The 13870-nt window shown below is 40.1% G+C and overlaps 1 protein-coding gene across 3 annotated transcripts in view; it reads right to left on the bottom strand.

Annotated features, from left to right (window-relative positions):
• Positions 1–13870, bottom strand: part of sytl2b (synaptotagmin-like 2b) — a 31321-nt gene that overhangs the window by 14335 nt on the left and 3116 nt on the right. For all 3 annotated transcript variants that reach the window (XM_086036589.1, XM_086036591.1, XM_086036592.1), the window contains exons 3-8: positions 10682–10839; positions 10339–10444; positions 7959–8004; positions 7787–7856; positions 7328–7715; positions 6066–6223 (exon numbers count right to left, since the gene is read on the bottom strand). In XM_086036589.1, the coding sequence (XP_085892715.1) occupies positions 6066–6223; positions 7328–7715; positions 7787–7856; positions 7959–8004; positions 10339–10444; positions 10682–10839 (926 nt within the window). The remainder of the gene's footprint in view (positions 1–6065; positions 6224–7327; positions 7716–7786; positions 7857–7958; positions 8005–10338; positions 10445–10681; positions 10840–13870) is intronic.

The following is a 13870-nucleotide window of genomic DNA, read 5'->3' as shown; positions in this document are numbered from 1 at the left end:
TTGTATATCGAATCCAGTGCACAACGTCCACTGTAGTCGGCCTATATGTATGTTTGTGGTAGTTTCACCTATTGTTTGCCATTTGAGTTGCTAGTGCATGTTTGTCATGTTGTACATCTTATTTGGAATTTTTAGTTAGTATAGTGGTAACATATGAAATTTTCAAGTTACAAAACGCCTAAACGTTACAAAAAAACGCCTAAACGTTACGAAAAAAATATTGCCTCTCGTTACGAGAGAAATTTCAGGATACGAAAGGTAAAAATACAGTATGGGCAGCTACTCGCAGCTCCGGAGTTTCATGAACGCAACATACTCATAGCTGCTCTGCCATTGGCTATTACCTAGCATCTTCCTGGCATCCCATTGGCTAAGAGGGTCCTCTACCGTATGTGTCTACGTGTGTAGATAGACAGGTAGATAGATAGGTATGTGATAGATATGTCTATGCAGCATCCTCGTCATTCGCCCCTCGGGCCATGACGTGTTCCAATAGTTTTACGTGAATGAGAAACGAGGAAGAAAATGAGAAAAAAATAAATTTGTCCATACAAACAAAGCAAGAGATAATAGGAAAGTATGAAAAAGGGATGCGTTTGGTTGATCTTGCTAAAAAATATGACCGTATTGTATCGACAGTCGCCACGGTATTAAATCAGTTCTTTACAAAACGGCAGAAAAACAGGCAAAAAAACACTTCTGAGAGAGAACATGAACCAAAGAGGGCAAAAAGCGATGAGGACAACAATTTAAAGGTAAACGACTATCATTTTTATCCTTTACTTCTTTGTTTTTTACATTATGCACAACTCTTATTTATTGTGCAATCAGATTGTTACATCTATTTGTTATATGTTTTAATGCATTCTTGTGCTTTACAAAACATGTCTGAATTTGGAACGAATTAGAACGTTTACATGGAAAACATGTCTCTACTAACAATATTTTCTAGTTAAGAAATTTCTTTCAGAACCAATTGATTTCGTAAGTAGAGGTACCACTGTATTGTGTGCAGCTGGGCAATGCACTCATATTTTCAGTTTGTTGCAGAACCACACACATGCACTCCTTAAACATACACGAGCATCCATGAATCGATAACTTTATCAAACTGAAGCCCTGAAGATTTTTTCATTTATCAGTTTAGTTGTCTGAACAATGCAAAGGCATTATTGTATCACAGTGCAGCTAGTGCATCGTATTCGCATGAAGCCCACTTTTGAAAATGAAAAAAATGATACTATTTTTGTATGTATGTAGAGTTGGGCAGCTTTTTCTTCATGAGCTGATGTCCTGAGCATTACAAATTAGTAAACATGCTACTATCCGTCAAAAAAGCCAAATACAACAAAATAAGGTTAAACAAATGTTGATATTGGTTCAGATATGCAACTCAAAATCAAAATTGAAATGCCTTCATTTTCACAGTTGGTAGTGGAGTTACAGTACTTTTCTTAGCTTGATTGTTGAGCTATCCGGAAGCTACTTGTTGTTACAAATATTGTTGTATTGCCCTCAGGGAGAAGATTAAGGTCCATTCAGGCCAGAACAACAAGACTGTCCAACAGCCTGTATCATCAGGCTGTGAGACTGCTGAACACTGTTCCCCCTCTGTCCCCTTCCCATGGACAATTACTACATCCACCAGGATAATAGTTTTGACCAAGACTATGCATTGTTGCACTATGACACCATCTTCATGAATCTCACAGTATGTCATTGCCGGGCACTTTATTTTTGATACACCCTCTCATGTCGCTTACTGTTACTGTTCCTATCATGATGCAATCATGTCACAACTAAAGAGATGTTGACATTGGGTTACTTAAGGTGTTTTGTGGTTTATGCCCCTGTGGCACTTTACATCAAAGAGTGTTGATGCTCCAAGCATAATTCCGTTGTTCCTGTGACAATGACGATAAATCTTGAAATCTGAATCTGAAATCAGCCCTCTATTCCAAGCCAGGTGGGGACCAAATCTTTAAAGGATACGAAAAAACAAACTGCCTTTCTGATAGTACAAGAAGAAAGATGGTGAATGAGTCATGGATGAGTGGATCTGTACTATGAACACATTGTTTTTAATAGTTTGAATGAAAGAGTTATTCCTCCTTGTCATGAAATTTTACACTGTTAAACTCATAGGGTTGAGATGTTGTGTCTCATTCACAGGAATGCTACGATTAAAACAATGTGATCTGTCATGTTATTCAACAACTCGCGTTGAGTCTGAGTGTAAATATAGCGTGATTATTTTATTTATTTCCTGAGGTTCCTCTCTGTCGCTGACGTCATCCAGAACGTCTCTACTGTTCTATTTAAAACAGTTACACCACATCTCCCCTTTCTAGAATCAGTGGGCAAACTGCCATTGATTCAGCATTAGAGGATTATGTATTATGCCTCTGTGGTTGGAAGGCCTGCACCTATCTGAGCCAGTCACACTCCCAACAGACATACAGCTTTTTAACTTTAGCTTCGAACAAGAAATTGCAAAATACAACACATACACCTTGTACTATCTATCTTCACTCTAACCCTGAAACTTGAACATTTACAATCAAATAGTGCAACAATAATAAAAAAAGAACGATGGCTAAATAACAGTACATTTTCATCTTTTATTTTGTATTTTTTAATTAAATGTCTGACGAAAGCCTGGGGATCAAAAGCTAAACAGAGTTGGTCTTACCACAGCCCTCCCGGATCTGGTTCTGAGCGTAGGAATAGATGGTGGTTCTGGAACATTCTGCTGCGGTGGTACTGCTACAGGTTGTTCTGGAACACCTGGGATCCGCTCAGCCGAACCACAGCTACCTTGCTCCGGTGAATGTTGCATGGCGATGAAGTGGCGCCGGTTTCGCCTGATGATCCCGTTAGGTCCCACCATCAAATACGAACGAGGTGTTGGGTGACGTCCGATGTTTGATCTGTGACCCACACATGCTGCCCAAGAATGAGGCTCATCTGACTTCTTCAGGAGTCCCTTCAGTTTGTACTGCCCGTTCAGCTTCAGCATTTCCCTCGGCGTGTTTCGGTCTGCTGGTCACATGATGAAACCCGTAGGACTCAGCAATGTCGGCAAAGTCGGATCCTGACAACTGTGGCCCGTTATCAGTAACCAGCGTCTCAAAAATACCGTGACATGCAAAAATGGACTTCAGGTGATGGATCACATCCTTAGTTCTCGTGGGGGTTAAGCCGGGCATTTTCGACATACCTTGATTCGTAGACCACTACTAGCAAGTAGGTATTGGTCCCTAGCATGAACAAATCTGCTCCACACTTTTGCCTCGATATGATGTTGGAATCAGCGTCTCCCTGTGTTTCTGTCTCTCCTGGCATCATGCCGGCAGTTAAGAACCATCTTGTTCAGCTGCTTGATTAGCCCAGGCCACCATACAGCCTGCGTTGCCCTCTCTCTACACTTGACCACTCCTTGATGACTTTCATGTAGCTTGACAAGAACATCATTTCTCATTGTTGCGAGGATAACAAGTCTTTGTCCTTTTAATAGTAGTCCATCCTGAACAGTGAGAAGTGCATGTCAGGCCAGTACATCTTTAGTGCAGGTTCATTGGTACCGTGGGTTGGCCATCCCTCTGCACACAGCTGCATCACACGTGCACAAACACAGTTTCTCTGCAGCTGGTCTCAGAGTTCAGCTAGATAAGACAGTGCTTGCAGGTAAGTTGTCCATTATCATGTCGACATAGGTGTTAGTGTCTTCGAACAGCTCTTCTTCAGCTGGTGTGTCACACCTCTCGACTGGTGCACGTGGATAGCAGAGACTTTTCCCCGCCACATGAAATACGGAGTAGGAATAGGCGCTTGAAGAAAAAACGTCCAAAGGGTGTGATAAAGGTCGTCAATTTCGCTGACTCTTCTGTCCGGGGAATTTGCCAAAATGCGATATTTGCATCCAACTTACTTAAAAATTTCGCTCCAGCCAGCATTCCCAATGTCTCCTCTAGTGATGGTAGGATAAATTTCTCTCGACACACTGACTCATTCGGTTTGGTGATGAACACATGCGGACAGCACCTGTCTTATTTAGCACCACCGCGATACCCAGCACACCGCTCTGTCCGCGCCTCAACTCTGCATATAACTCTATCCACAGATGTAGCATCCGTAGCCTGTGCACTGATGTCAGCTCGCAGTGAAACTCGCTGCTTCTTCACCTCTTCGCTTTGATGTGCCATCCTGACAGCTTTGTCTAAGTTCTGCATCCAATGCATGCGTTCGGATAGCCCCTAATCTAACAGTCATGTAGATACGATTAGTTGCAGTGTTCGGCTAGCGCAACAAGTCATGAATGATGTCATTGAGAGTGAAGAGTAATTTTAGGTCTTAACACACCTTGAACTTGAATACAAAGCCCCCCCAGACTGATATCCCATATTGCCCCAAAAAACATAACACTTTGAACTGAACTCAAATGCAGTGTTTCTACACTCCCCCATAAAAAAGAGCAGCAGAACAAAATAAAAAACAACTGAAATTATGAAAAGGTAAACTTTAAATGAAAATAAAAACTTGTGAATTATCCTGAACTACTATAACCCTTGGTTCAAACACAGTTGAAAGGAACTCTGTCCACCAGCCATACTTTGCTCTAAAGTGACCTATACTTTACTCCAAATTGAGTCATTGTACTACATGATTTATTTTTATCACTAACACAAGTCTTGTGTTGCCCTACATGTTTCAGTTTTAAAGAGACACCTGGATGAGCTTAACATTGGCACTTGTATAATAGGTTTGCATGTAAAAATGACATCAGTACTAAAATGCCCCCCAAAACTGTGGAGCGTAACTCTCCTGAAGAAGTCAATATATTTGAAAGCACTTTTCAAGATGGACCCATGACTCATTGCAGCCCGTGTGATAAGTGTGAGGCAGTTGTCTGGTGATTACCGCAAGGAAGCAATGTCACTGATGAAGCACTCAACATAAACAACCCTGGTCAAAGCCAAAATGAAGGCAACACTTGAGCACAGGCAGAAAGTTGTGCAAGACCCAGCCACCACTTCCACTCGTCTTGACCTTTTTCTAAGGTCTTCTGGAAAAACCAGGCTTGATAAGAATGAAAGTAAACCGAAGGAAACTTTGATATATATATATATATATATATATATATATATATATATATATATATATTAATTGCTATATTTGTTGTTGTTGTTGTTTGCTCTATAGTGTTTTTTCTTTCTCATCTTGAACAGAACTTCACAATGCTTTTTTGGTGAGGAAGTGTCTGGTAAATTCCTTGCAAAATGGCCAACATTCTTCAAACTAAGGGTAATTGCAGATTGTAAAAACCTTCAACAAAGTCCAGCTATCTTCTGACTTGTCAAGCCTCAACAATGCATTTTGTGTTGAGGACACAAATGTGTTCATTTGGATTTGTGTTGATGGTCTGGTTTATTACAGACTTTATAATAGGAGACTACAAAACAGTGATGACCAAATGTACATCATCCCTTACTGTTATTTTTGTTTGAAAACATTGCTGAAATTATGGCAATGTCAGTAATATTGTGCCTGAAGATAAATACACATTTTGTGAAGTTTCACTTCTTGATATTAATACGTTTTCTGGGAAGTGACCTTAGCAGTATGTATAAATAGCAGTTATGAAATGCGCTATATAAATAAAATTGTATTGTATTGTATTGTATAAATAAATAAATAAATAAATAAATAAATAAATAAATAAAATTGTGCAATAACCCAATTTGCATTGTTTTGACCCAATTTGTTGAATTCATTTAACCCTAAAATTTGTATCAAAATGGAATAACCCAATTTGTTGTGTTCATTTAAGTCTAAATGTTGGGTCAAAACCCAATAACCCAATTTTTAGGTTCAAATTGCGCTAGGTCTGGGTAAGTCCTTTTTAACACAGTAATTGGGTCAAATTTAACCCCAAAATAGTTATTTTTGACCACCCAACTGTTTTTAGAGTACAGTATAGCATTTGCCTTTCCCTAGCACAGGCTTAGTCTTAAGAGACAACACGTTTTTTTTCGCATTGACTGATCGCACACATCAAGACTTACCTGCAGTTCTTTGCCATTCTGGCTCCTTCACTGATGATATCACACTGCTACCAATCACTGGATCATACTCGTGGATTCTTCCTATGGTCAGACGCTCTTGAGGGGTGGAATTGTCTTTGATCATCAATGCTGTGTCTCTGTCAAGTAATTTGTCACCTCTGGTAGATGTGACAAATAAATGAACTTAGTTATTTTTTTCAGGGAAAATGTGCAATGGTGTTTAAACATCTAAACATACTGTACATGTATGGCCAAATGAAGCTGGCAAAAAGCCTGTGCAAGAAACAGGCGGTGCTAACCAATAACTTGCAGGCGACTTCAGCCAATCAGAAGACATAGGAAAGTCATTTCCTAAAACACATTTTATATGTGGACAAAGCCAAAATGCATTTAAATACGGTGTATATGTTTTTAATAATACAGTGCCCTCCATAATTATTAGCTTTATTGCAGAAACATACATATTCTCCCATGACACATATTGGAAAAGATTAGGTGATGTTCTGTTAGCAAAAGGGGGTTGCATAAAGTATTCATATCAGGGGTCCTAATAATTGGGGTTCACAAGATTTGATGTTAAAGAATTATTTCTTAATGTGGGATTTTTTTCCCCCACTGGAATTATAGGTTGATTTTTTTTTTTTGTAATTTGGTCCAATATTATTTAGAAGAAAATTGATTAGTAGATAAAGAACTCATCTTAAACAGGGGGTGCCAATACAGTGATTATGGAAGGCAGTGTAACTGTACGCTTTAAAGTGGGCATCACAATCTATGACTTGGCAGCCAAGCTGCACAAAAAAGATCCACCATTTTGAATCAACAGCCAGACTCCACAGAAGCACCATCATGTCAAATTCAAAAGTTAAGCAGAGTCTGCACTGCGTGTACAAATTAGCATTCGCAAAAGGCGTTACCGGTGTTGTTTTCGGATAAGAAGCACATACAGTAGTCAGATGTTTGGCAAAATTATCGACATGAGGCAGGTGGTATTTACGATTTGGCGATTGTGTCTACTGCGTGCACCACATGCACGCACCTGCCCCACTCAATGTCAAGTGTAATTCAGCGGCTTGGTGATGAAGTGCAGACTATGAGTGAAAATATAGTGGATTCTTTTACTGTCTTTAAGAGTGCTGGATTTTTTTTTTTCCTTCACACTCTGGGCCAGTAGAAGCATTCGCTTCATCACAATTGGGAATCATTTTTAACTATGACCAAAAATGTCTCTTTTAAAGACGTTCTCTAAGACTCCCGCTCACCTGTCAGCTATAACCGAAGATGGCTTTCTGTCTGCCTCCAGACTGGCATGAGATAAAACTTGAGAAGCGTCACACAGGAGCTGCTGAGGAATCTCTGTAGATGCAGACGAGTGGGCTGACACCGCGACTTCACCCTTGGATCGGTTGGAGCTTCCACTGGAGCCCTGATGGAGGCTTTGTCTTGGGGCAGGAGTGACGCTGGCCGAGACCGCCTGAGGGTCCGGGGCTGCGCTGCTGCCGTCCGACAGGCTGGAGGTCTGCCTTGAGGTGAATGTCCTCTTTTTGGGGATGGGCCTGCACCCTGCAGAGGAGCCCTCGGATGTCACGGAGGTCCCCGACGTCTGACTGCTCCCACCTGGTTGCCGATGCTTCGGGAGGGGGGCGGGCTCTAAGGAGGGGGAAATTCCATTCACAAACTTTGCGGGGATTGATGTAAGAAATATAAGAATTTTTACTCACCTGTCTCAGAGAGCTGCTCAGCTGGTTCGACAGCAAGGAGGGGAGCTCGATTAAAAGGGTTGTGTCTTGTCTGGAAGGAAAACAAACACGGTAGAACCAACAACAAAATGACTGTGGTAAACATACTGACACAAAAGAAACAATGCATTTTTTTCCATTACGACATGCCTACCATTCTTGGAGAATGGACTGATGTCAGAACTTCTCCCTTTGCATTCCTACAGAGAAAATATAATAAATGTATCAACTATTAACAACGTTAATGTGAATATAATGTGCAAAATTCACTTGTATATAAGTAGTTGGATCTCTGGAATAGTTGTCCACCTATCAAGTGTGAAGTTAAACAACAATGTAAATCTTTAGTTATTTCTATGTCATATATTGCTGTTAAAGTTTAAGATGAGCAACAACATTTTTTCTACACTGACATGTGTTGCATTTCCTATTCTGCGGTTATCATCACATTTATACCATACTACTAGTGCTTCTAAGTGTGGTCATCATAAAAAGACCAAAAAAAAAAAAAAGCAGTACTTTAGATGCTCACTGAGCTGGAGTCTCGAAAAGATTTTCATGACGATGACATTGGGGAAGATTTTGGTTAAACACCACTCATTACCACTTTGGGAGCATTCCACTGTACTAGTTGGAGGACAGCGCATTCTGAAAATATTCACAGCGTTTCACTTTTTACACGTTAAGTTGCAGCCTTGTTCCAAAATGGAATATATTCAACCCCCGCCCCCTCAAAATTCTCCACAAAAGACCCCATAATAACAATGTGTTTGTTTTTTTAGATTTGAGAAAATTCATCATAAATAAAAACAATGGGAAGAAATCATATTTAAATAACTATTCACAGCCTTTGCTGTAAATCTCAACATTGATCTTAGGTGCACGCTATCGCCATGACTCATTATTGAGCTTTTTCTACAACTTAAGACAAAGGTTGTAATTGCTGCGAAAGGTGTAATCACATTTGATGAAAGGGTTTTTTTTTGGGCGGGGGGGCAATTTTGGAATAAGGCGGTAACAACAAAATGTTAATATAGTCAAGCGCTGTGAATACTTTAAGGATGCACTGTACAATATGAAAGAATGTAATAGGTGTAATGTTGCCCGTGAGGAGGAGTATTCAGTTTAATAATATAATAAGCAGCGAAAACGGCGCACTTCTTGAAGTGGCTTTCCCGTTAAATGCACAGGTGGGGAGTGTTAGCACAAGGAAAAAAAAACAAAGTCAAATATTGACCGTGTTAAGAAACCATGTTGAAGATGTCTTGAAAGTGCCACTTTGTGAACCTAAGAAGTCAAATTCCCTCCAAAAGAATCAGCAATGAGTCATTAACCTTTATCCAATTTAGATACTCAACAAACAAAAATGATCAGGATATCAGAAAACATCTCCTTCCCTTACATGGAATTGTAATTTCTCATACAGAGGCAGTGGCGTCGAGAGTTGTATTGAGTTAAACACTTTGCTTATCATGCACGCCACAACGGAACACTGGAACTCATGTTCCGTACAGCATTCAGAGCACCCATGCAGGCTGCTGGCCTCGTAAAAAAGTCACATATTCCCTTTTGGCACCGCCTTTGTTTACACGTGGCAAGTCACAAGACACACACACTGACACACAGTTACACACACATTAGCACGCACAGGTAGCGTGGGAGAAGCTTCAAGGAGAGCAAATATCCTTTTGAAAAATGCTTTGTTACCGGTACAATCATTTGAAAAAGTTGGAATTTTTCAGGTCACGAATCCATGAGAAAAAATTAGTAACATTATGAGAGTCAAGTCATACTTTTTAAAGAAAATGTCAAAATATTAGGACAAAACATAAAATTCCAAAAATGCCACAGAGAAATCTATAATGTTACCAGAAAAATGTGCATTTTTTTGTTTAAGGAAAGTCATACCATAAAGAGGGAAAAGTTGTAACTTAGGAGAAAATAGAGGGGGATAGATAAATTCCGACATTACGAGAAAAAAGTAGTGGGAAAAAAGAGCAAGAGAAGTTGTATTGTTGCTAGAATAAAGTCATACTTTTTCAAGAAAAAAGTTGTATTGTTACAGGAAAAAATATGAGTCAAATCATATTGTTTCCAGAATAAAGTCATATTCGTTTGAGAAAAGCAGACACTATTACAGGAAAAATATTGGAATGTTACAAGAAAATAAAAGTCGTATTTTTTTTACAGTCATTAAGTTATATGAATAAAAGTCATGATTGAAGATTTTATATTAAAAGAAAAAAATCAATGTTTCACAATTAGTGATTTTTAGAGTAAATGAATTGACAACGAGAATAAAGTAGTCATTTTAAAAAGTCAATGTCAAAATTACCACACAATGGATTGTTCTCTTCTCTTCTTTTTTTCTTTTCTTACTTTATTAAGAATTACGTTTTGTAAAACTACCACTTTCTCTGCTCAATTCTGACTCGTGACTCCTATGAATTCTGCATTGGCAACCAGTAACCAGGAAAAAGAATATTTGGATGGATTGTTGTCAAATATGTAAAGTGAAAGAAGAGGAAGTGTACTTGAATCCCTGTGGCATGTCCAAAGATCTGGCAGGTTTCTGTGGCACCCCCACATCAGAACTTGGACTGCTGGGTGCTCTCAGTCTTTCCGATCTATAAGATCCTTCTGCAACAGGATGTAAACATAGGAAGCCTCTGTCAGGGATTATCAGACACACTACTGGGTGAGGCAGCCTTGCCATCTTCTCTGTACAACTCTTTACAACATCCACTCAATTTATCCTCCTCGTCCACAGGTTGCATTGGATTATTTCGATTTTTTTAAAGCCAATTACAAAAAAAAAAAAAGATACCTTTTGAGGTGAATCTAGCGTTCTTGTCTCACACATAAGGTGTAGCCTACCTGAAGCTCTCCTCTGCTTCATGGAGGCCAGAATGATTTCAGAGCCATGGATCTTGTCCATATGTCTGCGAGACTTGGCGTCATAGAACCACTGGCCTGTCAGGTACTTCAACTTGGAGTCTGACGATGTACCTTGGCTCAGGATGCTCTCCAGCTTCCTGATAAGGAAAAGAGAAACGTCAAAGAAAATATAAAAACTTGGTCAAAGTTTGTCACGGGGTTCTATTTGTCAGAGGGCTGCTTAAGAATGACCAGGCATTGTGTCAAAAGCTATTTTAGAATGTGTTATGACTCTGTGTGGTTTGCCACAAAGTGTTTTTCAAATCTTGTTACTGGTTAACTTTGATGGAGTGTTGTGAGATTTCAAGCAAATTATATTTCATTTTGGTCCAGAGGGGGGCATTCGTCAGTGCTGTAGTCCGTCTGTGAGATCCCAACTGTGAGTTCTCGTCTGTATTCCAGGCCCGCCCAGTCAGTCCGAGTCAGCCAAATGGCGTCGAGAACGGACTCACCGGTACCACGTCACACGCAAGTGCCGCACTTCTGACACGCAGCCAAACAAAGGCACAATAAAAATAAAACAGTGTTGTTTACCTTTCAGTCCCACAGACGCAATGACATGTACCGCTTATTGGTTTTATTTCACCGAGCTGTGTGTGTGTGTCTGTTGTTTTTGATACTTTTTCTTTATTTGACAGTGTCTCTGCTTGTGCGGTGCCTGCATGTTGCGTGTACATTAAGTTTTCGACGCCGATTGGCTGTCGCCGACGAAGGACGGACTGGGACCACGTGGCTCGGCCAGAAATACAGACGGAATTTTGTGACGGATTGACAATGCCCACCTCTGGTCATTACACCATCTAAGCCAGGGGTGCCCACACTTTCAGCCTGAGAGCTACTTATGACATGAACGAGTCAAAATGATCTACCACCTACTAAAAAAGCAAAATACATTATTTATAAATATATTGAGAATAATTTTTATATGTACGGTATATGCTGGTGTACCTTGCATGATTGCATCAACCTATATAGCACAATACAACAACAAAAAAATGTTTTGTAATTTCCTTACTCTGATGACTTGCACTGAATGGAATCAGCCAGGGACGCATAGTCCGGACAGTAGCTGCTGATAGCCAGCCTCAAGCAGATTTGCAGCAACAACAATCCGCCCGTCCCAACTTTTTGCACACTATGCTAATGCTATTAATATTGCTGTCTGTAAAGTTCCAGAATGTTAAAAAAAAAAAAAAAAAAAAAAAAGCAGCGTAAACAGGACGCCGTGTGTGACGTAGTATACCCGATGGAATGGCAAAAAAAGGTGATTTGTTTATACGCGCCGAGTGGAGCGAATGGGCGGATTTCCGGTGCTTCGCTCAGCGTCCCACCGCTTCAAACGCATCATTCGCGCCACCCCGCACGCAACCGCGCCCGCCCGCGCGATCTACATTGACTCCAATTGAAACGCACTGCCAGAAAGGCTCCCAACGCATTTGGTGTGAACATAGCAATACAGTAGTGAGGACAGATGATAGGCCGGTGATCTACCCACGATGCCTTTGCGATCGACCGGTCCATCGCGATCGACGTGATGGGCACCCCTGATCTAAGCGCACATCGACAAAATTACAGATCTGGGAAGCACCCATCAAAACCTTTACTATGAGTTAAGACTCAATGTGATTTGTTGCTAATTCTTTTTTAGATTAGGTTGAAATTTCTTTTAATTCCTCCACAATTCTGTTGTTTTGTTTCTTTCTCTATCCCTCCGTGCATCTATCTATCCATCCATAGTATTACTAGTGAGCTTTTTGTGGTGCATGGTTTTGAGCAAATAAATCTTGTTCTTTGGTCACTATGCTGTCACATGAGTGTATATTGACAAATGCATTACATATCAGGTCAGTTCTCACCAAGACCTTTAATATGAGGTATAGCTTCATGTAAACTGCTGCCAATTGATTTTTTACTTGGCTACAAGTGAATTTCGAAAGTTGTTTCTTTTCGGAAATCTAGCGACTGGATTGTTCAGCAAGACAATCTGACAAAAAAATGCTTTGAAGTGTTTTTTTTTTTCCCTGATACTTGGCACTGTTATGACAATGCACTATAGTGCCTGAATGGGTTGAGAAGTTCTATTATTCTGATCGCGTTTTAAGAGATATGTTGCTCAGATGCTCTACACATGACTTAAAGGGGCACTTTATCACACGTTAATCCTCTTCACTCCAAGTCTAACGCACACAGGGTCGTTCGTCGCAGACACCCGACACTAATCTTTAAACGTGCAGAAATACAAAGCCGCTTTCCCCACAAGCAACAAAGCAATGTGCCAACAGAAATGTGATGATTCAATAAGAATCAGCACATGATGGGCCTCGGGAAAGCGGCAAAACATCTCCATCAAGTGGAAATCGAATCAACAAAAGACGGTGTCATGTGATGAAAAGGCAGGGCATTATTATGGGATGTTGTCATAATCCTCTTACACGCGCACACACAGACACACGCGCGCGCACGCACACACACACAGAGAACATGCTGGCCAGCCGCCTCCACTTAAACCCTGATGAAGAGCATATTGTCTGCTCGCATTCTTCATGCCGCTGGTCTTACAAGGCTTTCAAGTTTGGCACTTCAAATGTGAACCCAATTTGGACTGAAAAACATTGAAAATGGGTTGGGGTGGGAGGATGTTGGGGCATACTGCACTTTATTAACAATTCAGTAAAAATGTCTTAAAATTGTACTTAAATAAATGTTTGACAAACAGTTCTAAAAATTTCGCATGAAAATATATTGTACTTTAGTGAAACTCAATTTAAGAGGACTGAACAAATGTGCTGCATTGGATTCAAAATGTTGAACCTACTTTAACATTTTGCACCGTTGAACACTCACTCAATTCAGTGATTCTTTCCCATACTACTTGAGGGTGCCGTGGGTCACACCTGGACAATCACTGAAAGAGCTTTAGTGCTCCACACTGAGCGAAATAGAGCGAACAAAATCTCAAAAAATTAACAATTTAGGAAACAAATCAATGTAATTTTTAACATAGAAATTAGGAGAAATTATCAAACGGAAAAGAAGTTTCCAACACATTTAAAGAAGTCAACTCAAACATTTTCTTCATAATAATACAGTAATAATAATACATGTTCAGGCGTCCCTAATATGTTCTAG

Source organism: Filicampus tigris, chromosome 7, assembly GCF_054856515.1.
Source record: "Filicampus tigris isolate MCC_2025a chromosome 7, RoL_Ftig_1.0, whole genome shotgun sequence".
NCBI classification, from domain to species: domain Eukaryota; kingdom Metazoa; phylum Chordata; class Actinopteri; order Syngnathiformes; family Syngnathidae; genus Filicampus; species Filicampus tigris.
Note: the sequence above shows the minus strand (reverse complement) of the source record. Positions and strands in the feature narration are given on the sequence as shown.